Genomic DNA, 25,557 nt, shown 5'->3' with positions numbered 1-25,557 from the left:
TTTTTTTAGATTTATTTATTTATTTGAGAGAGCGAGAATGAGAGAGAGAGAGAGAGTACATGAGAGGGGGGAGGGTTAGAGGGAGAAGCAGGCTCCTCGCCGAGCAGGGAGCCCGATGCGGGACTCGATCCAGGGACTCCAGGATCATGACCTGAGCCGAAGGCAGTCGCTTAACCAACTGAGCCACCCAGGCGCCCCAAGTTCATCTTAATTTTAACGGAAACAGAGGCAACCCGAGGTTTCCCTGTGGTTCCGCTTAGGAATTCCCTAATAGGCTCTTTTTAAACCAAGAGGCAAAACAGCTGGTGCAGTTCCTCACACTGCTCCAAAGAAAAGGCAGCAAACCCAAATTGTAAACCTGAAGCTTTCTTAAGAGACAAATAGCAGTATGTTTACCTTCAGCAGTAACGGCACTCACAGAAAACCGCAATTTTCTTGAAAATACAGAGAACTAAAGTGGGTTTAAAATGATGCATTCTTCTGTAGTATTCCACGAATTAATATATGTGCAAGGCAGAGTTAAAAAAGAAAAACAAATCTGTACTGAAGTGCAAGGCCAGTACTTGAAAGAAGTCAGAATGACCGTTAGGTTCTCGGCAGGCAAGATGAATATTCATGCATGGCCAGAGCAAGTCTCCTAGTGCTTGAAGCATGTCTCCTGCTTTTAAAAGTTTTGTTGTTGGTTGTTTTGTTTTGTTTGGCTTTTTTCCCTGTCAAACTGATGCTCAATGAAAATACTTTATTTAGAAATATATGAATTTCGGGCGCCTGGGTGGCTCAGATGGTTAAGCGTCTGCCTTCGGCTCAGGTCATGATCCCAGGGTCCTGGGATCGAGTCCCGCATCGGGCTCCCTGCTCCTTGGGAGCCTGCTTCTCCCTCTGCTTCTCTCTCTCTCTCTCTCTCTCTCATGAATAAATAAATAAATCTTTAAAAAAAAAATACATGAATTTTTTAGCCCTCTTAATTTAAAATGCTGTACTGGCTTTGACTTATAGGAAAACTATTTTGCAAACACTTGTTTTATAGACCATATGAGTTCCAATATTTCATCTTTTATTCATGGGAAATCTTCTGAGACTATTTTACCTTTCCTTGAACCATAAATAATTTGTTTTCACAGTTTGTGCCGGCGACTGGTATTCTTGAGGACTATATAATATTCATGATATTAGAAAGCTTTCCAGGCACTGTGCTGCCGTCTTTATTAGTGGGTTGTGTTCACTTTCAGATGATTTTTACAGGCTCTGTTGCATCTAAACACATTCCCATTTTCCTACCTTTGCTTATTACTGTGTTTTCAATGTGTGTGCTTGGAGGAGGCAGCAGGAACTGCATTTATTGAAAATGTCCAGTTCCATTATATTTTTGATACAACTTAATTGTGGAAATCTAGTAATGAGCTTTGTTGCCCAAATGCTCTCTGTACGAATAAAGGAAAGGAAATGATTCTTGGGAGTTTAATGTTTTCTTTCATTTTCTCTGTGTATCTGAAGTTGAAGTGGTCTGTAAAGCCTTCTGCAGACATTTTATGGAATTTAGGGGAGTATTTTGATTTTAAAGAGGATTTCCCCCACAATTATACCATTTACACTCTTAGCTTTCCTTCTTAAATTAACCTTGCCTACCTTCTATGGAGACTTACTTTTTACATCGTGTCCTTTTCAAAGTAATCCAATAGAAAATTGGACATGAAAAGTCGAAACAAACACTCAGTGCTATTTACAAATAGCCCGAAATCTCTCTGCCTTTTTTTTTTTTTTTTTTTTTCCGGGGAAGCCTGAGAAAGTTCTAGAGTGACCTGAGAATTGAGGCAACACAGGAAGCCTGTGGAAAAGAGCCAAGTGTATGAAGCTGTTGTCTGACAGCTCCTGTAGAAAAGCAGCATTACGCTGAGGGTGTGCCTCTTGCACCCACTGTCTGTCCCTTCAGCAGAGCTGAATTGACGGTCGGTCATACTGCCCTTCTAGGGACAGAGGAAGAAGAGTAAGAACCATGGCTCCTCTAACAGTCTTGTTGGGGGCAAGTCCTCTGGATAGCCAGAGCATCTCTACTGGGATGGGGCCTCAAAGCCCAAGCTCAGTACCTCGGAAGGCAAAGACCCTCTTAGGTCAACAGAAACCTCTCAGGAACTGCAGAAAGAATTGAAGAGTTTCAAGGTTCCCCACATTCTGTTCCCTATAGGGCTAGCCCCAAACAAAAGGGAGTTTAACAGTTGTTTAGAAATCATTTGAAATGACTTGGTTTTGTCATAAAGAACCTCCTAACTGTTGGAAGGATTATCAGTTACTTATGGCTGTTTTGTTCCATTGGTTGATGTGTCTGTTCTTATGCCAGGACCATACTGTTTTGATTACTATGGCTTTGTAATACAGATTGAAGTAGGGAAGTGTTAGGACGGCTGCTATCAGAAAGACAGGAAATAAGCATTGGTGAGGATTTGGAGAAAAGGAAACCCTTGTGTACTGTTGGTGAGAATGTAAATTGGCACAGCCATTGTGGGACACAGTATGGAGGTTCCTCAAAGACTTAGGACTACCTTATGGTATAGCAGTCCTACTTCTGAGTATATATTCAAAGGGAAATGAAATCAGTGTCTCAAAGAGAGATTCGCACTCCCAGGTTCATTACGGCATTATTCAGAATAGCCAAGAGAGGGTGAATGTCCATCAGATAAATGGATAAAGAAGATGTGGAGAGTGTGTGTGTGTGTGTGTGTGTGTATGATGGACTTACTCAGCTATAAAAATGAAAGAAATCCTATCATTTGTGACAAAATGGATGAACCCAGAAGACATCATGCTAAGTGAAATAAGAGAAAGACAAATACTAAATGATCGTGCTTATATGTGGAATCTAAAAAAGGTGAGCTCTAGAATCAGAGGGTACAACAGTGGTTTCCAGGGGCCGGGGACATGGGAGAAATGGGGAGATGTTGGTCAAAGGGTACACATTTCTAGTTATAAGATGAATAAATTATGGGGGTCTAATGTACAGTATAGTGACTACAGTTAATAATATGGTCTTGCATACTTGAAATTTACTGAGAGTAGATCTTATGTTTACACACGCACAATATGGTAACTATGTAAGGTAATAGGGTATTAACTTGATTGTTGTAATCATTTCATATGTGTGTGTATATCACATCATCATGAGATACACTTTTTAAGGATTCATGTTACACAACCTGAATACATGCGGTTTTTTATTTGTCAGTCAGACCTCAATAAAGCTGGGGTGGGGGAGTCCTTAGGGCTACAATTAAAATGTCTGTTTCCTTCATTTAGGCATTTTTTCCTCCAATATGCATTATTACGGACATCAGGACCACTTTAATAGTTCAGGTAAGCACTTATTTGATTTAATGCATTCTGTCTTCAAAACTCCTGGTGTTTGCCGCCATCGAGCTGTGAAGGGTAATACCAGCTTGGCTGCTGTGGAGTCGTCTGCACTTACATACTCATGCCACTACCATGCCTGGAAGCTAGATGGAGCCAGACCCCAGGGAGATATTTGGGTGAACTGGTAGAGAAGGCCAGGGAAGGAGGTCACTCTCACCTGAAGGTATTGTATGATTGGTATGAGGTCTCTCAACTATGGTAAGATTCAGACTAGACCTGGGTCCCTTGATGCTCAGTCTGCAAGTCCAGACTGCCTGCTGAGTGTTAGAAGTCAGTTTCTGATCTACGATTCTCCACATTCCACCCCACCTACACATTCAGGAAGAATCACGCCTAACCTCCGAGGCTAAGATAGGCATTCCTCTAAGAGTTGATGCCATGTGACTTAAAGAAGAGAATATATTTTTTCTAGATGTCTTTGCAAATATGTAGAAGGGACTTCCTGTTCAAGCATCTGCCCTGTTTTAGACGAAGGCCCTTACATTCCATGCTGGGGAGGCTGCCCTCCGGTTCCCAGGGCCAGTTCCAGCAGACAGGAGTTAGAGAAGCCGTAGGCTATGGAAGTCTGGGTGTCTTTTATAGTCATTCCATTGGAGGACCGTTTGATCCCTCTAGCGCTTGTTTTTAAGTCCTTTAAGGTGGGTCTAAAGTAACTTTTATTCTAGGGTTAATTCTGTGCTGCTATTGAGGTATCACTTTTCTGGGATCTCTCCTAAATGGGCTCTCTGTTCTGGTTGGTTGAAAAGCGAAGGTCTCCCAGCCCCACCCAAGCTCCTAGAATTGTTCAGCTCATAGCTCTTTGTCATTCTTTGTCTGGTCCTGTGGCACTTCACTCACACATGTGTGGCTTAATAATTCAGCAACATCTCCAGGCAACCCCTGCAGATTTCTGAAGGTCTTTCTGTACACTTAGTTTTCTCCTTTGCTATTCTCTGCCCTGCAAATTTCAGCTCTGCTCTAGGAGTCTGTTGCATCTGCTGTGTCCCCTGTCCCTATACCACAGTCTAGAAAGTACCTCCAGGCTCCTTTTCCTTTCTCTCAACGTTGAAAATCTTGTATTGCCTGTTAGACGATGTCTGAAAACATTTGTTTCATATATGTTCTCCAGTTTTCTAGCTGATTATGGTGGAAGGGCTAGTTCAGTCCCAGTTACTCCTTCTGGCAGAGGTAGAAGTCTAGTTCTGCAGTATTAGCAGTGTTCAGCCTGAGAGGGAGGAGTAGTGCAGGTTAGTGCAGGTTATTCAGAGGAAGTGGAGGGCAGGGTCTTGAATGAGTAAGTAGAAGTTAAGGAAAGCAATGGGGAAGAAAGGGCTTTTCAGGCTCTTATTACAGGGCCTGTTTGAGATTATCCAGAATGTGCTGGAGTGCTACTGAAGGATTTAATCAGTGGAGTAATACTATTGGAGTTACATTCAAGCTCTGTTTTTTATGTAGTTATAAAGGCTTGGATCATGATTATCAATCCTGGCTATATATATGAATCTCCTGAGGATTTTTTTTTTCTTTAATATATCCATGCCTTGAATTCATCCCAAACCAATTAAATTAGAATGAGGGTAGAGACAGGAACTTGGACTTTTTTTTTTTTTCCAAAGCTTCCCAGGTGATTTTAATGAGATCAAGAACAGAGGCCTAGATGATGGGGTTTACCTAGACCTGGGGGCCACAGAAGTGAATACTGTTGATGCCCAAGAAAAGCCTCACTTCTGAGGCTTTTGCCTCTGCCAATCTGAATGATTAAAACACTAGAAATGTGGTCTTGCTGCAGGAGAGGAATGGTTGTTGGACAGTGCCAGCTCACCTAAAGAGAAGGGTGATGATTAGTTATTGACTAAGCTGATAAATACACTCATTTGGAAGAGTGTCCATTCCTTTTTGTTGTTGGTCCTGGACACCAAGCTTACACTGACTTAAGTATAAGAGCTTTATTGGCCTACGTGACTAGGAAGAGGTGAGTTGGACAGGAAGACCATATTGGTTCTCTCTCCCATTGTGATTTCTCACTTCTTATTGACTTGATTTTCTCCACTTCACAGGGAACATGGCCCCTAACACCTGGAAGTTGGTAGAGGATAAAGGGCTTTTCGCCTGGTTGATTTATTAAATCCCCAAAAGTAACAGAAATGTTCCTCTGGACAAAGAGAAAAAGAACATAACTGTGCACAGACATGCCTTAAACTGTTGTAGATTCCCTAGTCCTAACGTCTTATGTGACAACAAGGAAACTGAAGTTTGGAAATGTTAAGTCATTTGGCTAACATCATACAAATAGTGATAAAACAGGGACCAGAAATGCAACTCACTGATTCCTAGCCTCTGCTTTTTATATATTACAGGGATAGGAGATGGCCATTCTCCTGATTTATCCTTATGAAATAGGACAGTTCCCCTTACTGTCTTTTAGACTTTCCTTTTTTTTTTTTTTTTTTGCATTTATTTAAAAAAAAAAGGAAAAAGGGAAACATCTTTTCCTCCTCCGTGTGGAAGAGGCATAAGCCTAGCAGGCACAGACCATAGAATTAAAGGCAAAAATAAAAGCCCCTTTTACCTTTCTCTCTTATCCCCTGTAAGATTACCATATTTATATTCCTTCCTCTGAAGTGACTGGATTTCTTCAAAAGCAGAGCTACATAAGGACAGGTGGCCATGCTAATGTTCATCTAGGGAACTTGTATGAGAGCATATGTATCTCTTACAAGTAATGATTTATTCTTAATATGGCCGTCCTTAGCTGGAAGAGTCTTTATAGGTCAAAGAACCTCATGAATGTTTAAAAAGCTGTTACCAATTTTTCTAATCTTGGTGGTGTTTCTTGATCTCTTTTACCATGAAATCCTGGTATGTGTATAAGGAACAGATGGAGTAGTTAATAGAATAATGATAACCAGAATTTCTTTTACTACAGAGCCAAAGTATATAGCTACAAAAGAATATTAAACTGCTGTTCATTGCAGGATATAATTTAAACTTACTTATCCTAAGTGTTTGATTGTTGGGTTTTTCCAACCGTGTTTATTATGAAGATTTAAAAATATCTGATTGGGCCAGAGGAACAGCTGAAGAAAATTTTTTGTCCTAGGAAACCTTCTCTCATTATAATAGATATTGATAGGAGTTTTGATCTTCTTGATGATTTATGACTGATGATATAGAACTTTTAACCACACTAGTCTTTTTGACTTAACACGGTGAAGCTTTCCCTTTTTTCCCCCCATGTTTTGTCTGACAAGTACCAAATTAGATTTTATAATATTCAGATGTTTAGAGTTGTAGACCTTATTTCATTAAGGTCATGCTGTGTTGTTTTTTAAATAAGAAATAACATGAGGAAAAGTTTTTCTGTGTCAAGAAAATATTGCCTCAAATTATAGCGAATTTACCTGGCAGTTGAAACTCTATAGATGTATGCAGTATTTCTGATATCTGTATAGATGGGTATTCAGAGCTTTGGGGTTATTTTGGGTTCTGAGTGAGCTGAACATTTTCGAGGGTAGATAGGTAGAAGTCCTGCTTAGACCCTTCTATAATAGAATGACTTTCCACAGGGGTTTGAAAGTGGTAATTGGCACTCTTAGGGAATTAGGCAGTCTCTCTGTTCAGGGATTGCTGAAGCATACCATGGTGTTCAGCGACTTTTCCATAAGTATTCTATTATGTTTTGGAATGGTTGCCCCTTTCTTTTGTTCTTTGTGAAGTAGACATATTGATTGTATTTTAACCATTTGCCCTTATAATAAAGGTTTTTCGTTGTTGTTGTTTTGGTGGGAAATCTAGAAAGCAGTATTTGTAACAGTGCCATAGTCTTCTTTACTCTCAGGATACGAAACTTGCTGGTGGGTGTTCCCCAACATAGCAGTGGAAGCTAACTTTTTTTTCATGGGTCTGTTGAGTAGAGACCAATTTGAGGTTGTTGATTTTTAAATTGGAATCCAGATCCAACTTCAGTCCTACACTAGTGTGAGGATTTGGGAAATTTACTTATATCCTTCCCCTGTTACAAATATCATGATGTTAATATTCTGACATGGGAAACAGGAGAGAGAATGTGGAAGTTGGGTTATTGGAGGTATTTAGTAAATTCCCACTAATTTTTACTACTTCAGGAGCAAGCCTTGTCAGAATCAGTCCCCCAAATCCTGAACAATTTTATTTAATGTTTATTTAAATCACTCACTTTGTGACTTTCAAGGACATTGTAAAATATTACCAAAAAAGAAGAGTGTTGTAATAATCAGTAAGAATGGGCAAGGGCTCTGAATAGACTGCTGTCCAAAGAAAGATGTACAAATGACCAATAAACCCGTGAAAAGATGCTCAATCTCATTAGTCATCCAAACCATAATGAGGTACCACTTACACCTACTAGGATGGCTATAATTACAAAGATAGATAGTAAATGGAGAAATCTGAACCCATTAACATAGCTTTGTGGAAATGTAAAATGGTACAACTTTGGAAAACATTCTGGCAGTTCCAAATGGTTAAACATAGAAGTTCCATATGACCCAGGAATTCCACTCTTGGTTATGGACCCAAGAGAAATGAAAACATATGTCCATACAAAAACTTGTCCATGAAGGTTTATAGCAGCATTATTCACAAGAGTCCAAAGGTGGAAATAACCCAAATGTCTATCAATTGATGGATGCTATATAATCATGCAATGGAATATTATTTGGCCACAAAAAGGAGTGAAGTACTGAATCATGCTACAACATGGACGAACCTTGAAAATGTTATGTAAAATGAAATAAGCCAGACACAAAACACCACATGTTCTATGATCCCATTTATATAATTGTCCAGAATAGGCATAGATAGCTATAGAGACAGAAGATAGATTAGTGGTTACTTAGGGCTGGGAGGGATGGGGGATGATAGCTAAAGGGTACAGTTTTCTTTTGGGGGGTGATGAAAATGTTCTAACATTGATTGTGGTGAGGGCAGAACTCTATGAATATATACTAAAAGCCATTGAACTGTACACTTTAAATTGATGGATTATATAGTATGTCAGTTATGTCTCATTAAGGCTGCTCTAAAAACAAAACCAATAGACACATATAACATGACAGATATTTATTATAAATGTGTATAGTTACATTAGATTATCAACTGAAACTAGATCAGTGTGTTTTATTATCATTTCATTGTTTATATGAAAATACTTTTGGAGTACCTGAAAATTCTTATGGGAAGGAGTTAAACTGTTTCCTTTTTAATCTTGCATTTTATTTATAACCAGCACAAAAGTAAACTTTAAAATAGCCTCAGGACAGGGGCGCCTGGGTGGCTCAGTTGGTTAAGCAGCTGCCTTCAGCTCAGGTCATGATCCCAGGGTTCTGGGATCGAGCTCCACGTCCAGCTCCCTGCTCAGCGGAGAGCCTGCTTCTCCCTCTCCCTCTGCCTGCCACTCTGCCTACTTGTGCTCTCTATCTCTCTGTCAAATAAATAAATAAATAAATAATCTTAAAAAAAAATAAAATAGCCTCAGGACTAATTATCAAATATTCTGAATATTAAATCTTAATTAACCAGATTCTGCTGTATACTGTTCCTCTTTTTGGTCTTGTTATTTGTGTGTGTGTGTGTTTTTCCTTTAGTCTTAAAGCAATAAGAAATTTAGACTCAGGTGTGTACTCTGTTGATGATATGGAGACCTATGACACATGACTCAAAGGGTAGGAATGTTCATCAACAACAAAAAGCACATTAATTAACTATTTGAAAACTCATCCCCAAAGGGTATGATAATGGAAGAAAAGAAGGAATAAAGCTAAACAGACTCTTCTCTCTCATTACACCAGAATTAGACTGGTAATCTTTTGGGGGAAAAGATTCTCTTCCAAACAAACTACATAAAAGTGGGCAGTTAAAGAAAATGTAAGGAGTAAACTCAAACCAACTTGAAAAGATTGATGGAAACACCTTGCAAAAGTGAACTCTGCTCTGTAATTGACCTTCATTAATGGGATATGTAAGTCTGATACTTAAAACATTATTTAGTGAGCAGGTTGTTTCTTCTCTCATTTTATCTAGCAACCAATTTCTTGAAAATGCTATTAATAGAAACTGTGTTCTTTGACATAAAATTATAATTATAGAGACATCGCCTTGTATATCTCAATGTAGTTATTACTGTCCAAAGTATCACACCCAGCACAGAAATCCTGCAGTATCTGCATTAAATGTTAGTCTGCCTCTCATTGTATGGAGCCACCAGACAGAAATGCTTGATCAACTATTATTTCAACCATTCCCTTGACCCTAGTCAGGACTTTACAGAAAATACTCCAAGTAGTGTATAGCTCTAAACTGCAAGAATCCACTCCAGATGAAAATAGCTCATACCAGCCCCTCTCCAGTACCCCTCAGACCTTCTAAATTAGTATCTTCTTCCTCTTCAGCTCACAAGGACTCACACATGTCCAGTCCCACGCTGGGCACTGTTGGTGCAACAGTGATAAGACTGTCATTGCCCACGGTCATGGAGGAATTCTCCATTTGTCATCTTTTCTTATTTTGATTATTACTATACTCAGAATGATGACAGATTATTTTATTGTGTCTGCTTACAAATGGGAAGAATGGCAAGAACAGTACACAGCCGTGCTCTATAACCTTTCCCTTGTGCCTGTAGGCTACTCCAGGTATCAGGATTATTACCCATATGGCCAGCCAGGTTACTCTGAAGACATACCCAGGAACTATGATGCATACACAGCAGGACTGAGTGAGGAGGAACAGCTAGAGAGAGCATTAAGAGCCAGCCTCTGGGACCGAGGTAGGAATTGTGCGCCCTTCACTTATTTTAAAGCATACCTCACATGGTGAGATGGTCTGAAGAAGGACTATTTGTAGCAAATTAAACTTTAAATAGTTTATAAAAAGGATATGTAGATGGAAAAAAATGTGTGCAGATTGTGATTACGAAGAATGGGGTGTGATGCCATATTCCCAGCAACCTAAGCTAATAAGGTGCCAGACTATGTATGTATTGTTAAAGTTGTTCTTTTTTAGGCCTGCTGCGCTCCTCAGTGCCTTGGCATTAAAGTTAAGAAACTTAAAAAAAAAAAAAAAAAATCTTAGGTGTGTGAAAAAAGGAGTTTACTTTGGACTTCGTATCTACAAAGCAGGCTGTATGTCTACTGTGTATATCAAAGTGTTGCCCGCAAACCTTCCCCAAAGTCACATGGACAGCTTGGTAGGAATTGAAACTTAGGGTTCTACTCCAGACCTACTGAACCGATCTCTTTGGGGGCAGAGCCTAGGAATTTGTATCTTCAACAGGCCTTCCAGAAGATTCTTTTATAGACTGATATATGAAAACCACTGTATTTATCGTGCCATCTTTGGCGTGGGGTTGACTTACTACTGTTATTCTTGTTTTAGTAGTGACAAAAAAACCATCCATTCATTCAGTAAGCATTTATGAAGGTCTTACTATGTTTTGCGGTCTGCGTTAGGTACCATAGGGAATACAGACAGGTAAAAGATGTACTCTCCCTCAAAAAGTTCACAATCTCAGGTAGAGGAGTTGCCTGCTAGATGCATGGACATCTAGATGCATGGACAGTAGACAGGTAAGCATAGTATCAGGTGCTCAGGTGAGAGCGCTCAGCTACGGGAGGCCCAGGCTAATTGCTAGATCCAGGGAGAAGGGGTGAGCTCTTCCTTCACTAGACCTACCAGACTCTCACAGAAGACTCGGACCTTCAAGAATGTGTCACATTTACAGAGATGTGGGGAGAGTCAGTATCACACAGACAGGAAGTAAGGATGTGGTCAGCCAGCCCTCACTTTGGAACAGAGCCTTAAGAGAAGAAGGGGAAGAAGAGTGGGGAGCGAGGCTTCGGCCTGATCACAGAGGTCCTAGAATCAAGTAAGCCAGGTGGAAAATGGACCTGGTATGTCCTGTAAGTGCTGGTAGGGTCCTGCATCGGGAGTGATGTGACCAGAGCTGTGCTTTATGAATCTGGCAACAGTGATTCCACAGACAAGGACTGAGCACCTGTGGGGGGCACCGGGCATTATGCTAGATGGTAGGAATGCATACATTATGGCAACCTGGCCTCTGACTTTAGAGAACACAGTCCAGAGCAGCAGCGTCCTGGAGGTAGAATGACAACAGCAGTCTGAACAAGGAATAAAAGCCCAAATGAGGAAGGGGGCAGGGGCGTGGTGGGGAATGGAGAGGAAGAGATAAGTCAGTATTCCTTGGGTAAAGAGTATCAGAATTGTGGTGTGTAAGTCATCTATTACTACGTAACGAATCACCCTGACATGGCTGAAACCAATAAACATTTCTTCTTGCTCTTGAGCATATGGGTCCGCTGGCCAAGCTTACAGGATCTTGGCCTGGCCCGTGTGCTAAGGGGTCTGCAGGGGGTCGCGTGGAGCTGGCTGCTCTGGAATGACCCCATTGACTTGCCTCACTGACTGCCATTGGAGGTGATGGTGGAGGTGAGGCCACACACCCCACCTCGCCCAGCAGGCTGGCCCAGGCTCATCTGCCAGGCCTCAGGCCAAGGGTTCCAGGAGAGTAGAAACAAGCAAGCCTTGTGCTGCTGCCATGCCGATGCCACTGGATTTTGTTGCTGAAACAAGTGACCGCCCAGACCCATGGGATTCAGAAACACACTCCGCCTCCTCATGGCAGGAGCTGCAAAGAGTATGGATAGAAAGAAAAGTAGAGAATTAGGGCCATGCTCGTAGTCACTGTATCGCATATTCTCAGTGGTTTAATAGTATCATGATCGCAAGCAGCCTGCCTTAGCCTTCCTAAATTTGGGGGGTAGGGCCCCAGAGCCTGTACTAAAATAAATTTTCGTGGTTTTATTCCTATGCACACAGCAGTTTAATCACTACTAGGCGAGACAGGGAATATTATGGGACAAGTAAGGTTGGAGTAAATCTACTGAGCATGGACTTTGTACCAAGCTTCATTTAGGACCCCAAAGGGACAGTGGGAGGGAATTTTTTGAGGTGATGTAACTATTCTGTATCTTGATTATTGTGGTGGATACGAAACTCTGTGTTTGTCAGAACTCACCTACCTGTATATCACAAAGACCCGAATTTTCCTATCAAGAAATTTTAAAGAGGTAAATAAGAATTAATAAGGAACCCAATGAAATAACTGGTAGTCCTGCAAAGACCATCAAGGACTACAAAAACCATCACTTAGAAGGTTATTGAAAGACAGGACAGTGATAATGTATCACCTCATGGTGGAAGTGCTAATAACAAAGGGAAAGATGTCCCTTTGCAAGGGAGAGATTTGGCAGGTCGCCACCTAAATGCCGTGATCAAGCTCAGCGGTATTATCAGTGAGCTGGCCTGTTGCATGTCTCCTGATACGATGCAGTCTGAGGAACATAGCTTCAGGTTCTTGCTATAAGTGTTTAACCTGACTCTGAGTCTTCCAGTGTAAGCGTCAACATACTGGAAACACATGGGATAGAGGAACAAGCTGAGTAACACCATGGAGAAATAATCAGACAAAACATGGGATTTCTGCAATTCAATGAGACTGGTCTCCTGGAGGGGAAAAAAAAAATCCATGTCAAAAAGAAAAAAACCGGGTGTGGTTTTTATTAAAAGGACATAACAACCAAACATAACATGAAAACCTTGAAAAACTGACTATAAAAACATTTTTTTATAAAACGGGAATTTTGTATTTGGGTAGATATTAGAAGTTTTTAGGGAAGTAATCGGACTTTCTTGGATGTGATAATGGTGTTGCGGATAAGTAGCGGAATGTCCCTTATTCTTGGGAGATACACACTGAAGTATTTAGAAGCAAAATAATGTGATGTCTGCAACCTACTTTGGAAGGTCAGCCAAGGCAACCCTGTCCTATCTCTCTCACCAGCCTATGCACAAGTACTGTATTCAAATAAATATGGAAAACGCCGTAAAACTGTGAACATATAGCAAACTATACCCCGTTAAAGATCCAGAATATCACTGGTATACTAACGATTCTAATTAGTTCTGCAATTAGGAAACCAATTTATTAAATTAATGTTTTCTAAGAGCATATGGAACTAGTTCTAAGAAAACTGACCTAAGGAGACGTCGTGAAGTGTATTATATAGTAACAGGTGGCAGCAAAGAAATTAGCTTTACAAATTGTTTATATTAATTTCAGTTTTATTTTCTTTAAAACACTTTGTGATTGCCTTATTAAGAACAAGAAACCAAAGAGACATTGTTTAAAGACCTTAATATTTTTTAGCCTTTTTTTCCCTATGGAAAAAATACTTGGTTTGAGTTTTATTTTATAAAATTCTGACCATATATACATACTATTCTGTACCTTACTTGCTTTCATTCAGTGTTATTTTGTAATCAGATTTTCATACCACTAAATGTTTTGAACGTACAGGTCCTCCGTGTATTATCTTAGATTTATACCTAAGTATGTTTTTTGGAGGGGGAGGTGTGCTATTGTAAATAGTAGTTTTTTAAAAAAATTCTATATGTTGAGATTATTACATATTTTTTCTTCTTTTTATTAGTGTTCAGTGGAGTGTGACCTAGGTGAGCAAGTGCTCCCATACCTCTTTAGACCTCTGTTTAGTTAGTTGTCTGACTGCTTCAACTCATGATGGGTTGAGAAAAAGTCACTAATTTGCAGATTGTCTCACATTTATGTTTATTATAAGATAGGAGTGATGCTCTTCCTAGCTTTCTACACCCCAAAGGGAAGCTGGAAACATTCCTTATTCTTCATTGGGGTTTGAATCTGTCATTCTTAGTACATTTATTTACTACCTTTTTTTTGTTTTAAGTAAAGATCTTTCCCTTATGAAGTAGGTAGAATCTATAGTCCTTTTTTAAACGCCTGGATAAATGCTTAATTTTTTCTCTTTGATTTCTAGTTTTCAGAGTAAGAAGTTAGTGTAATAGAGTAACACTGAGACTTGAGAGGGCCAACTAATAGAAATTCATTTGGTAGAATGCCAGTCCAGCAAGAAACATCCAGAGCCAATTAGTTTCAAACTGTTCTTTAGTTAAATATATTGGAGGAGTAAATTAAAGAATCAAGGTAGCACCTTTTTAAGTTCAGAATTTGCTGTTTTCATGGTCCCCACCAGTACCTGGCCGTACAGGTCCAGAAGCTCATGCCGGAAATAGTAATACCAAAGTAGCCTTTGTAGGAGAAATCTCGAAATCCCTATTATTTCAAGGAACATGCACGTTTACTATTATCATCAGAAATCTTGTCTTGTTCTGTTGGCAGTCTCTGCTTTTATAAGCAAGTCCAAGAGGCAGCTGATACCACAATAATAGAAAAATTCTGGAAAAGAGCCATCTCTTTCTTTGAGTCAAAAGGCAGATGCCAAGTAGGAACATTAGCTCATTGCATTTTCCTCTCCCCACTCCCCCACATCCTTCCATGTATAATTTGTGCCTTTTTTTTTTTTTTTTTAAATAGCCTGCCACCAAGTTCAGCCAGTGGCTGGGTACGAAGCTGTGTCCTTCTCAGCTCCTATCTGCCAGCCTGGAGCATGTGTATTGGTTAAAGCTGGAAATCCTTACTGGCAAGTGGCATAACTTGTGCTGATTTTCTTAGACTCCTCTGCAAGGCAAATGGCCACAGTCACACTTTGGCTCTCTCGTGAAAATCAAGCAGCTCTGTCGCCCCGCACCCCCTCCCCACACTGTACAGTTGGGGTTGCTGGTTAGCCATATGTGAAACTATGGTGGAATGGACTACAGAGGTCTTGGCTCCAGAATGAAACTAGTTGCTGCTTTGTCTCTCGGTCTTTGGATGTGAAATTACCAGGGAAGCCATTTTGGGGAAAAAGAAATATTTAGGTTCCAAATTAATATCGTGCTTTTGTTGTTAACAGATGATTTGACAGTATCTATGAATCTTGTTTATAAGCATCATGTGTTTGTAGGGACCAATTGAGACACATTTTAGGTAAAGAAAGAGAACTACTGTACATTCTTCCTTTTACTGAAGCTACACCAACGTATATAAGAGCAGCATTTGTCTTGTTTCTTTATTGTGTGGACATTTTTGAGAAAAATGAAATGCATTATGTTCGTTCTTTTTATCTTTCCCGGTGTGGTACAAAGGGAAAATGATGGGAATGTCAGTGGCCTGCATTCAGTCCTGGCTTATTAATGAACTTAGCTTTACTTGAGGTCTGAATGACTGAGTCTAATCAGACCTTTGTTTTATTATCATTTTTTTATAGTAAAGAGTTGAATTGGGTACTCTCTTCCTTTTCCATTATTCTGTGGTAATGGACTGAGAAGGAGGGGTGTAGCAAGAAAGAGGTGGAGGCACTGGGAACCGTCAGGAATATTGGCGTGTGGCACATAGATCTCAGGGCTCACGGATGGAAGACCGTTTCAGGAATATAAATTGACACAGCTATTGACAGCAGATCTCAACCGATCCATACGTAGATTACGAGGTGGTATCTTATTCGGTTGCACAATTATATGGTCCTTCCTTGGCCCAGTGCAGGCATAATGCAGTTGGGCCGTTTTTTAACATAAGGAAATGTTCGTGGCTGGCCTGCTTGGCTTCGAAGAGGCATTGGAGGCCAGGACAGAGATGTGCAGCTAATTCTGTGTGACCGCTTCACTTTTTTTTTTTTTTAAAGTAAATTGCTGTGTTTTCCCCTAGGAAAAGTTTCTATGTAATGAAAAAGTACCATCTGCCAGATTGTCTAAAAGCAGTTTCATGCAGAACACTTCCTTTGGATTATGATTCTCACTTGCTACTCTGTGTTGGAGATACTCACTTCAGTGAGTGAAGTTTCATATTCGAGACTGTGTCTAGATGTCAAATTGTACACATAAAGAAACATAAGTATATGAGTTTTAAAATCTGTGAAACAACATGTGAATATCCCAGCCAGGGAGAAAAATAATAAAATGAGTGGGACAGAGTTCTGTGTAGGTCCCTATTGTAAAGGAGCCCGCTTCTCTTGAGATCCCAAATTTTAAAATATTAACCATAGCCTGCCGTTACTGGAATAACAAAATAGAAATAAAGATACATGAAATTTAAACATATTTGGGAACTTGACAGTAATGGTTATGTGTATATTTATAATTTTTCCTCTGCCACCCTCCCACAATCACCATTTATTGAAAGCATTATTCAGATGCTAATGAGTAGATTTAACAATAAAAGTATAAACACAACGCTAATGAAATAATTCCACCCACCCATGTCCCCGCCATCCTCCCCACACTTGGAGACTGCTTTTGGGCTACCAAATCTTAACGGTTTCAGAAATATTACCTTGCACACTCATGTTGCTCAGATCATCATTCATTCTGTTACTCAGCAAATCTGCATTTGAGCCTCTTGTGTCAGATACTGTTAAGCATTGTAGGCTACAGAAAGGAATAAATCCTGTTCTTTACTATCAGACCAAAAATATTATTCTTTTTGCTGAACAATAGGAGATTTAAGTGACTTACTTCACTTCAGCGAACCAATATATTAGATTCACGAAAGAGATATAGTAACTCTTGAAATATTTTTAAGAGAGAGCGACAGAGAAAGAGAGCACCAGTGGGGAGAGGGGCAGGGGAGGGACAGAGAGAGAATCTTAGGCAGGCTCCCACTGGGCCTGCCCAGGGCTCAATCTCAGGACCTTGAGATCATGCCTGAGCCAAAATCAAGAGTCGGACACTTAACCAACTGAGTCACCCAGGTGCCCCTAGTAACTTTCAAAATGAGTTGATCACTTTACTTAACCCATCTGTGAAATATTTCAGCAACCATGATTCCCTAAGTTATATAAGAATTTTATAGACTATCAAGTTTACTAATACAATGATTTGTATACTCAAGCTCTCTATACAGTTTTTAATCTCAGAAGTAATTGATGTGTATATTCAGTCTTTCATAAAATCAAATAATTGCAGAAAACAATTTAGGCCTAAGAAACTCTTGTTGTTTCTACAGAAGTGTATTAATTTGGAAAAGAGATATCATAGAGTGCTTTAAAATTACAGTGGATCTTACGTTCTTATTAATCAAACAATTAAGGGTATGAGGAAGTTTCTAATCCTGCGTATTTATACTAAAATATAAAACAAAACAGTTTTTTTTTTTTGAGCTGAAGGCTCAGACTTTGTTACATAGACTCAGTAGTTGATATTTTCAGTGAATCGGATTTTATTTTCTTTTTATTTGAGCCTTTATAATTCCTCTTTCAGCATTATAATTACACATCAAAAGTATATATAATATTTTGCATGACTGTGCCTTAATATTCCATCTTCATCTGTGAGTTGAACTACAACACCAGTCATGAGTTTGGGGTCTGTAAAGAGCCACATCGTTGAGCATATTAAGCACATGACTTCAGTTTAAATCTTGGGGAGGATGTGTTGTTGTGATCCTTTGCTTAATTTATTTAAATTATTTTTAAAGTCAGTGACGAAGAATGAGACAAAGCAGCACCATTTTCAAATGTAACTGTGATATGCTGGCAGTGAGCATGACCTTAGAGGTCATCATATCTGACACCTGCTTTCACCCAATGAGGAAACAGACTCAGAGAAGCCCTTCACCATCTATATACATGTCTGTGAGCTTGGCCTCGGTTACTGTTGACAGTGTCCTGCCCTGGGGACGCAGGTGTGAAGTAGGCAGGTGTGAGGAGCTTGGAAGTCAGGACCTCCCTAGAAGGTGCGAGATTGAACCCACATTTCTAGGGCTCCTATGAGGCTACCCTAGAGCTGAACCCCTGCGTGAGCCTTCTGTTCTTGACCCCAGACAGACTTTCAGCTTTCCCCTGTCGCCAGGGGCAGAGTCCACCTGGCCTTCCAGGGAAGGGGGAGATGGGTGAGGAAGTGTGACAGGTGGCTCTCATGTATGTGTGCTAACACCGGTTAAGATGTGCACCGTCATTGCTGTGTGGGTCTGCTTTTGTTTTGCCATGGGAGTGGGCAGCACTCAACTCCTTTTCTGGAAGTTCTACCTGAATTCCAGATGTCCTATGGTAGATGGTGCTGAGGACCTGAGACAGGTGATGACGGGTACCTGAGCTCATCTATCATGGTCTTTTATGATTTGGGCAGCATTTGTCATGCTAGTTATAAAAAGCAATATATATTCACTGTGGAAAATACAAATAAGAAAAGAAGACAAAAAAATAATCCATAACCCCACCACCCAGAGAAAAACCACATAACATTTGAGGTGTATCCTTGCAGCTATCCATAATATGGGCGCCCAAAAGAAAGCACCACAAATGCTTTGGTGAAATTATTTCCAAGTCAACAAGAATTAAGTGCCTGTCCATGGTGCTGGGAAGGTTCACATACCCACACTGCGCTACGAAATAAGCATTTGTAGTTAGCTTCGTTTTTCAGATTGTGAAGAGGTGGCACAGAGAAGTTAAATGATTTTCCCAGGGTCACATTCTAAGTTGTAAACAACAGACAAGGAGGCCAGACTTCTCTGTTCCTAGTTGGGACACTTTTGTATCATACAACAGACCCTTTTTAGAAGAAGCTTTTCTAGGCTGCCGCCGAATTGTCAGTTACAGTAGAGACTGCTCTCCATATAGTCAGGACGGTACTGAGCTGGAGTTTTGTTTGTGCTCTGGGAGGTGGATTGGCTGTTGTGATCTTCCCGAATTCAGAATTCTGAGAACTGAGATGGGTGTGGCTGCTCAGGAACAGTCTGGGCTACATTTAGAAAGACTATTACTTCTAGAATAACAAGGACATTTCTCTTACTGTGGTCCTCACCTGTCCATAAATGGTTGGCTAAGTTCTTTTGTTTGGTTGGTTTTTACACAAGAAACCTTCATCTCAGGTACCTTATAGGACACACACACCAAAAAAAAAAAAAAAAATGCTTACTGTACACAATCATAAATCATCTGCTTGGCTGTCATTCATTTCTACAAAAATTTGTAGCATATGAGCATGAAAATATTTTTAATACAGACACATTAGTGACATTTTAATTAAAGATATTTGTATCGTTCATTTAAATAGGGCTCTGTTTTTGTTCAGTAGCTTTCCTTTTTGAAGAGAAATGATTCAGAACAAAAAAGAATATGTGCTCACATTAAGTGTGGCTGAAGACATCAGAATTTTACATCAGGCTGTTACACATTTCTCCCGCTCCTTGTGAGTGGGAATTATTCCCGAGAGAATTTCTAATGCTGTCCGCTCTGCCTCTCAAAGTCCTCTTGCTCAGAGTCGTGCAGTCTTCTATCCATTTTGTTGTGTTGTGTTGCTAGTAAGAAAAATCAAGAGTCATATGTTGATTTCCATTTATTATAGAATCACAAATAGCTTTCACAGTGGTCTAGTTTCATCACATGGCAGTTCTCCAAGGGTCCAGAACTATTTATAATTCTGTTGTACTTAGTTATGGAGAGCCAGATGTGAGAATCATGCATAATATGTATTTATATATCTTCATGAATCTCAATTAGGGACCAGAAATCTTCCTGTGTCACATCTGTGTTATTTAAATCTATTTTTGTTATAACACAGGACTGAAATTGTGCAATGTTATGAAGATTACTATAAATATTAAGCTGATTAAAATTACATTGAAATCATCTGCTTTGGAAAAATTGCAAATGGCCTAATCATGCCATGATAAGGGACAGAGTAATAAATCATGATGTAGAATAATACTCAGTCATTAAAAAGACAGAGAGGCAGGTTCACAGTGTATCAGATGAGAAGCAGGGATATAAGCAGTATTCTTAGTAAAAACCCATTTATTTTTGGAAGACCTAGTAAATGTGCTGTAAAAAAGATTGGGATAATATTTAACAAAATGCCAATTATCCTTATTTCTCAAGAATAAGATTATGGTGACTTTTATTTTCTTGTTTTGGCTTAACTTCATTTTCTAAAATTTCTGCAAAATCATGTGGAACCTTTAGAAGGAAAAACATATTATTAAAATGAATCTATGCATTGCTAAAAATATTCAGTATTAGCCATGCTCTTCTCTGATGTTCTCTCCAGGCCCCATTCTGTTGAAGGCATCAGGTTGCTGCAGAGAAATTCAGACACCTCTACATCATGCATTCATGCTCCCAACCTCTGCGGGCTCCTGATGGGCAGTCAGAGTGATGGGGGAGACTGAGAAGAGCCCAGTGAGATCCTGTCTCCCCTTTTCCTTTTTGCTTATCTCTTTCCCTTCTCCTCTCTATTCTGAACCTTCCAAGCTAAAGTTATCCATACCCTGCAGACAAGAAGGCCCGCTGCTCCTGTCATCAGTAGCTAGCTCCCCCTGCCTACTGTAGTGATTTCCTTCTTAAGGTCCCAGGACACACTGGATTCCTAGTTTGTGGCTGCTTTAGCACACAGGTTAGGAACCATGGCACCAGGCAGTTCCATTTTACCTGACAGTATGTATATGAAATGTAAAGCTTCGTACATTTTATGGAGAGTGGTCCTTTCCTATCTGTTCTGCTTCATCTGAGTGAAAGGTTGTGTGGTAGTTGGAACGCAGAGGTTTGGGTCACCAGGGAGAGGAGAAGTATGGCGTGCTTTCTGTGGAAGAGCATTTTTGTATTGCAAAATACAGTTTTGTGTTACCAGAAAACAGTATGGGCTGACTCTTGAATCACTGCATTTAGAATTCTTTACAAATCAACCTAAACCACCCAAAGCCCAGTAGTTTTTAATTTTCAGCTCAGTGAGACTAAAAAGAAACAGTTTGCTTTTGGCTACAGTGATGCTGAAAGAAAACAAAATGCAGCTAGTCCTTCGACATTAAGGGAGATAAAGTGTTTAATAAGTGTCTTCTAGAAGAAGTGACATCTGTATAGAACACCTGCTGTCTTCATTACAACTTTAAATAAGCTGCGTCTCGGGGGGTTCGCAGGGCCCTTCTTTTGGCACATGCTGCGGTGACAAAGATAAATTCTAAACCCCCAGTAATTTGCTTTTGTGTAGAGGATGCTTTTTGGTGAGACAGTTGGGGGTGCAGAGGGGACTAAGCCCCTGACTTAGATAACTCAGGCCAGCAAGGCCCATTTTGAGCGTAATTTTGACACGATGACGGTTGTCAAGTTAGAACATTTCCTAGCCCTTAGTAGCCCTGATGATTTACTAATTATCATGTTAATGTTTTCTGTATCACAGAAACATGTAGACCATTCTTCTTGGTATGTGGGCATCTGTTCAGTGGAATTCTGGATTTCTTTGTATGCTGTGAGGAAGGGACCTGAGGTGTGCCTACGCTGATGGCGTGTTTCTGCTCTGATTTTACTCATTATGGTCCCCTGCATATAGGGACGGGTGGGTGGATGTGAAAGAGCTTCACGGGAGAGCCTTTCTCCGGAGGAGATTACATTTTGGCAGATTACAATCGAACCAAAAATGATTTCCATCAGCGAAGGTTGTGAAAAACCATGTGGCCCTGGAAAAATAGCATTTAACCAGCAATGTGGTTCATCTTATTAGCCCGAGGAGAAAATAACTCCCCACCAAATTCTACTCGATTATAGATAAGATTGTTTAAAGCCCAAATCAAAAACATCTGCTGTTTTTTTAGCTGCATGAAACTAAAGCTTTGTCCCCCAAAGCAGCAGCTGTTTGTACAGATGCTGTGTACCCTGTGTCTCTTAGACCTTGACACCGTGCAAGGGGGACATCTTCAGAGTTAATGAGCAATTAGGACATTCTTTCCTGTCAATTACCTGGCCGAATAATGAGATCAAATGAGCGCTGTCCTTAAAATCACCCAGACTTGTATTTTCTAAAAAGCATGCCTTGCTCTGCTCTTTGCAGTTCCATGAACAGAGAAACAACTCCTTAATGTGAAAATAACTTAAAAATTGCACCTACAGCAAACAGAAGACAGAGGCATACAGAGAGGACGCCATTCACTCGAGACTCAGAATTCAGGGATCTTCCTCCGGAGTAGTGACGTCATAACATCTGCCATCACCTTACGTGTCATAAAGTTCAGCAGGTGGAACACGTGGGTAGTGAGCATCCTTTCTCATATGAATGGCTGTATCGTATCTAAGTTGGGGGTGATCTGGGTTATTGACCCTAAGTTTCAATTAGTGGGTTCCAGACCATGGCCCATCTAAGGATTATGGTTGTTCCCCTGAAAGTGATGAGTCGTGAAGGGTTTGAACCAAGAGGGGAACAGAGAAAATGGATGAAGACCCCGAGCTGAGAGGATGGCCCATTGGAAAAACTAAGTTGTCTGGGCCTGCAAGATATTTTTCACGTGGAGCCCCCAAGTGGCGAGCTAGGTGGGAATCCACTTGTGAAAGGTCCTGTACATGGTGTTTAAGGGTTTTGTAGCTGGCCCTGGGGATGGTGGAAGCCAGGGAGAGTTTTAAGTAGGGGAGCAATAAGAGCAAATACGGATTTGAAGGTCACTGTGCTGTGTGTGAGGATCGGGTTGCAGGGGGAGAGACGGAGTTTAAGTGAGTCCTGGCATACCAGGCACCATTGTAAGTGACCTGCATCTGTGTGTATACGTGCGTGTGCGTGTGCACGTGTTGATCCAACAACAATGAGGTGAGTTTTACTATTTACCGATTCCAGAGAAGACGAAACCAAACGGATGCTGACTGAGGTCACACAACTAGTAGGCGGTAGATGTGAGCCCAAACAGTCTTGGCTCCAGAGTCTCTGGACTCAGTCACTGTTACTTTCCCTCTTGTACTGTATTGGTAGGGTTGTCATCACCATATTTTAATTAATAATAATAGTACTAGTATTCTATGAAATGCTACTAGTACTTTACTAGCTTAGTGAATTCTTTTTTTGTATTCATACTCATTCCTATTGGAATGAAATTTTAGAAATTTTAGTGAATCAGAGCTGTGTAAATTATTCATCAAAAAGTTTCAGATTAAGTTTTCCAAGGAGAGGTTAATGTATGTCTTCTTGGCCCACTTTAAGCTTTGTATGGGAATGTATGTGGCAGATTTCATGGTTGAGTCTTTTCAGGGCCTTCGGTGGATACATGTGAGAGTCCAGGGGATATGAAATCCCAAAATGTTTTCCAACCCACAGGTAACATCAGCTAACTGTAGATGGAATCTCCCAATTCAGTGGAAAGACAGGAAAGGCAATATTAAGAATAAAGGAGAGTGGACTTTTCTGAAAGATACAGCTCACCGTCAGCAAGGAGAACTGAATATATTCCTAACTGCGGTGACCTCACTTGGTTTCTGAAAACAGAATAACCATTGTTGTCCCGTGTGTTTCCGTAAGTGAATGGTGACCGTGGGTGCATCCAAGGACTGTAATTCAAGAAAGACCAAACATACAGTTGACTAGTATTTAAGTAACTAGAGGAGATGGTTTAGAGATTTTGGTGGTGCTTAGCTGCCCTTCTGTTAGAATCACATTGGGACCTTTTTAAAATTACGAGTCGGGATCCACAGCTGGTGGGGTTGGCCTGAGGGAGTGTGCACAGAGATTCTTTGTAATCTTGCCCAGTCTTCAGGTGGAGAGATCCTTGAAGACCAAGGTGAGAGGTTCCCATTAATCTCTGCATCGCTCCTTAAGGAGCTCTAACAGAAGGCAGTGAGCGCTTTTGTTTTTTTAAGTTGGAGGTACAGATAATACCACCCATTTCAATAGTACCTAGATTTCTAAATTCTTTATATATACTTTTTAGAATGTATGGAAAACGCATATTGTGCCAAATAGGGGAGAGATAGCTCCCCTTCTTCCCCCAAAATGAAGATGAAGACCACATTTCCTGCCTTCAGAGAACTTGGTCAAGTGGGAGAAAGAGGAAGGGTGTATGGAGGGAGGGAAGTACTAAGGCATCAGCAAAAATAGCTCTTATTTAGGTGAAACCATTGTTAGTAAAAGAGAAGGGGGAAGGCTGGTTGGGAATGTTTAGGGATGTGAAGGATGGAAGAAAGGGTGGTACATGGTTTCTTGACATGTCTCCATGACAAAAAAAAACGAAAAAACAAAACAAAAAAACAAACATTAAGCCCGTCTTATATCACATACCAATTCTTATTGGAAATCTTGCAATTAAGAAATTATAACATGTTTGGTTTTTGTTTATTTTATTCTCCAGACTTAAATATTACTGAACAATGCAGTGAATTTTAATGATTATTGCTCGTAGTCCTTCTTTGTATTATTATTTTGCCTTTTAACATGTTTCTTCTTAGAGGAATGAAATTTACAGGCCTTTTCATGGTTAGGGAAGTTGCAGTTCACGAGATCACCAATTAGAGATGATTCTAACCTGACGGGTCTGCTGTGCCATTTAAAGAGTTCAGCTAACACTCCCAGCAACTGCAGAACTGTTCGTCTGTGGGCCCCGTGGCAGTGGTTTGGCCTTATGAGAATCACCCAGAGTTCTTGTTAACATAGTGGTTCCTGGGATTCTAAGTCTGTAAGTGCGTTAGGAATGGCCTGGTCCTAACCACCTTGGCAATGTGTACCCTGGGGAAAAAGGTTGTTATTGGCTAGAGCTTCATGGCTTATCCATCCTGGGGCTTGTCCTGGAATCCACATCATTACGCTCCCCTCTTAGAGCTGTTTCTTTTTTTTTTTTTTTTAAAGATTTTATTCATTTATTTGAGAGAGAGAGAGAGCATGAGGGGGGGAGGGTCAGAGGGAGAAGCAGACTCCCTGCTGAGCAGGGAGCCCGATGCGGGACTCGATCCTGGGACTCCAGGATCATGACCTGAGCCGAAGGCAGTCGCTTAACCAACTGAGCCACCCAGGCGCCCTTAGAGCTGTTTCTACTGTATCATGCAAGTTCATTTTTAAGCATAATGTGCAATCAAAAAAAAAAAAAAAACAGAGTTCTTTGATGTGCAATAATGCACATTCTAACCATTACTAAAGATTCTCCACTACCTTAGAGGATTGTCAGGAGGATCCTTTGGTGCCTGTTTTGCTTCGAAAGCAATTAGTGAGCAACTAGAGTAGAGGTGGGAAGATATATCCTTAAAATAAGTTTTAACAGGTTCCAGTGGTTAGTGTGGATCAGCTTCCTTTTTAATATCTTTAGGAACTTCTGTGGATTTTCTGTTATCTTGCATTTAACAAATAACCTTGTGAAATGATCCAGAACATTCTCCAACTAGATGTTCTCTTCATATAGTATTTTGATGCTATAAACTTTTGGCCCGATTGGTTTTAAGGTATTGCACGATGTTTAGACAAGATTAGGTGTCA

General features: G+C 40.3%; 1 protein-coding gene across 5 annotated transcripts in view; it reads left to right on the top strand.

Moving 5' to 3' along the window:
* The window catches only part of RHBDD1 (rhomboid domain containing 1), a 119,276-nt gene that overhangs the window by 62,000 nt on the left and 31,719 nt on the right, over positions 1-25,557 (top strand). For 2 of the 5 annotated variants that reach the window (XM_081813489.1, XM_081813491.1), the window contains exons 5-6: positions 3,289-3,345; positions 10,043-10,186. In XM_081813489.1, coding sequence (XP_081669615.1) covers positions 3,289-3,345; positions 10,043-10,186 — 201 coding nt within the window. Of the gene's footprint in view, positions 1-3,288; positions 3,346-10,042; positions 10,187-20,394; positions 24,912-25,557 lie in introns of those variants that run through there. The other 3 variants (XM_081813490.1, XM_081813493.1, XM_081813492.1) reach the window with 3 other exon arrangements.

The sequence above is a fragment of the Leptonychotes weddellii genome, chromosome 3, assembly GCF_054177405.1.
Source record: "Leptonychotes weddellii isolate Sample4059 chromosome 3, ASM5417740v2, whole genome shotgun sequence".
In the NCBI taxonomy this organism is placed as follows: Eukaryota; Metazoa; Chordata; class Mammalia; order Carnivora; family Phocidae; genus Leptonychotes; species Leptonychotes weddellii.
The sequence above is the reverse complement of the archived record's forward strand: the minus strand, read 5'-3'. Positions and strand labels throughout refer to the sequence as shown.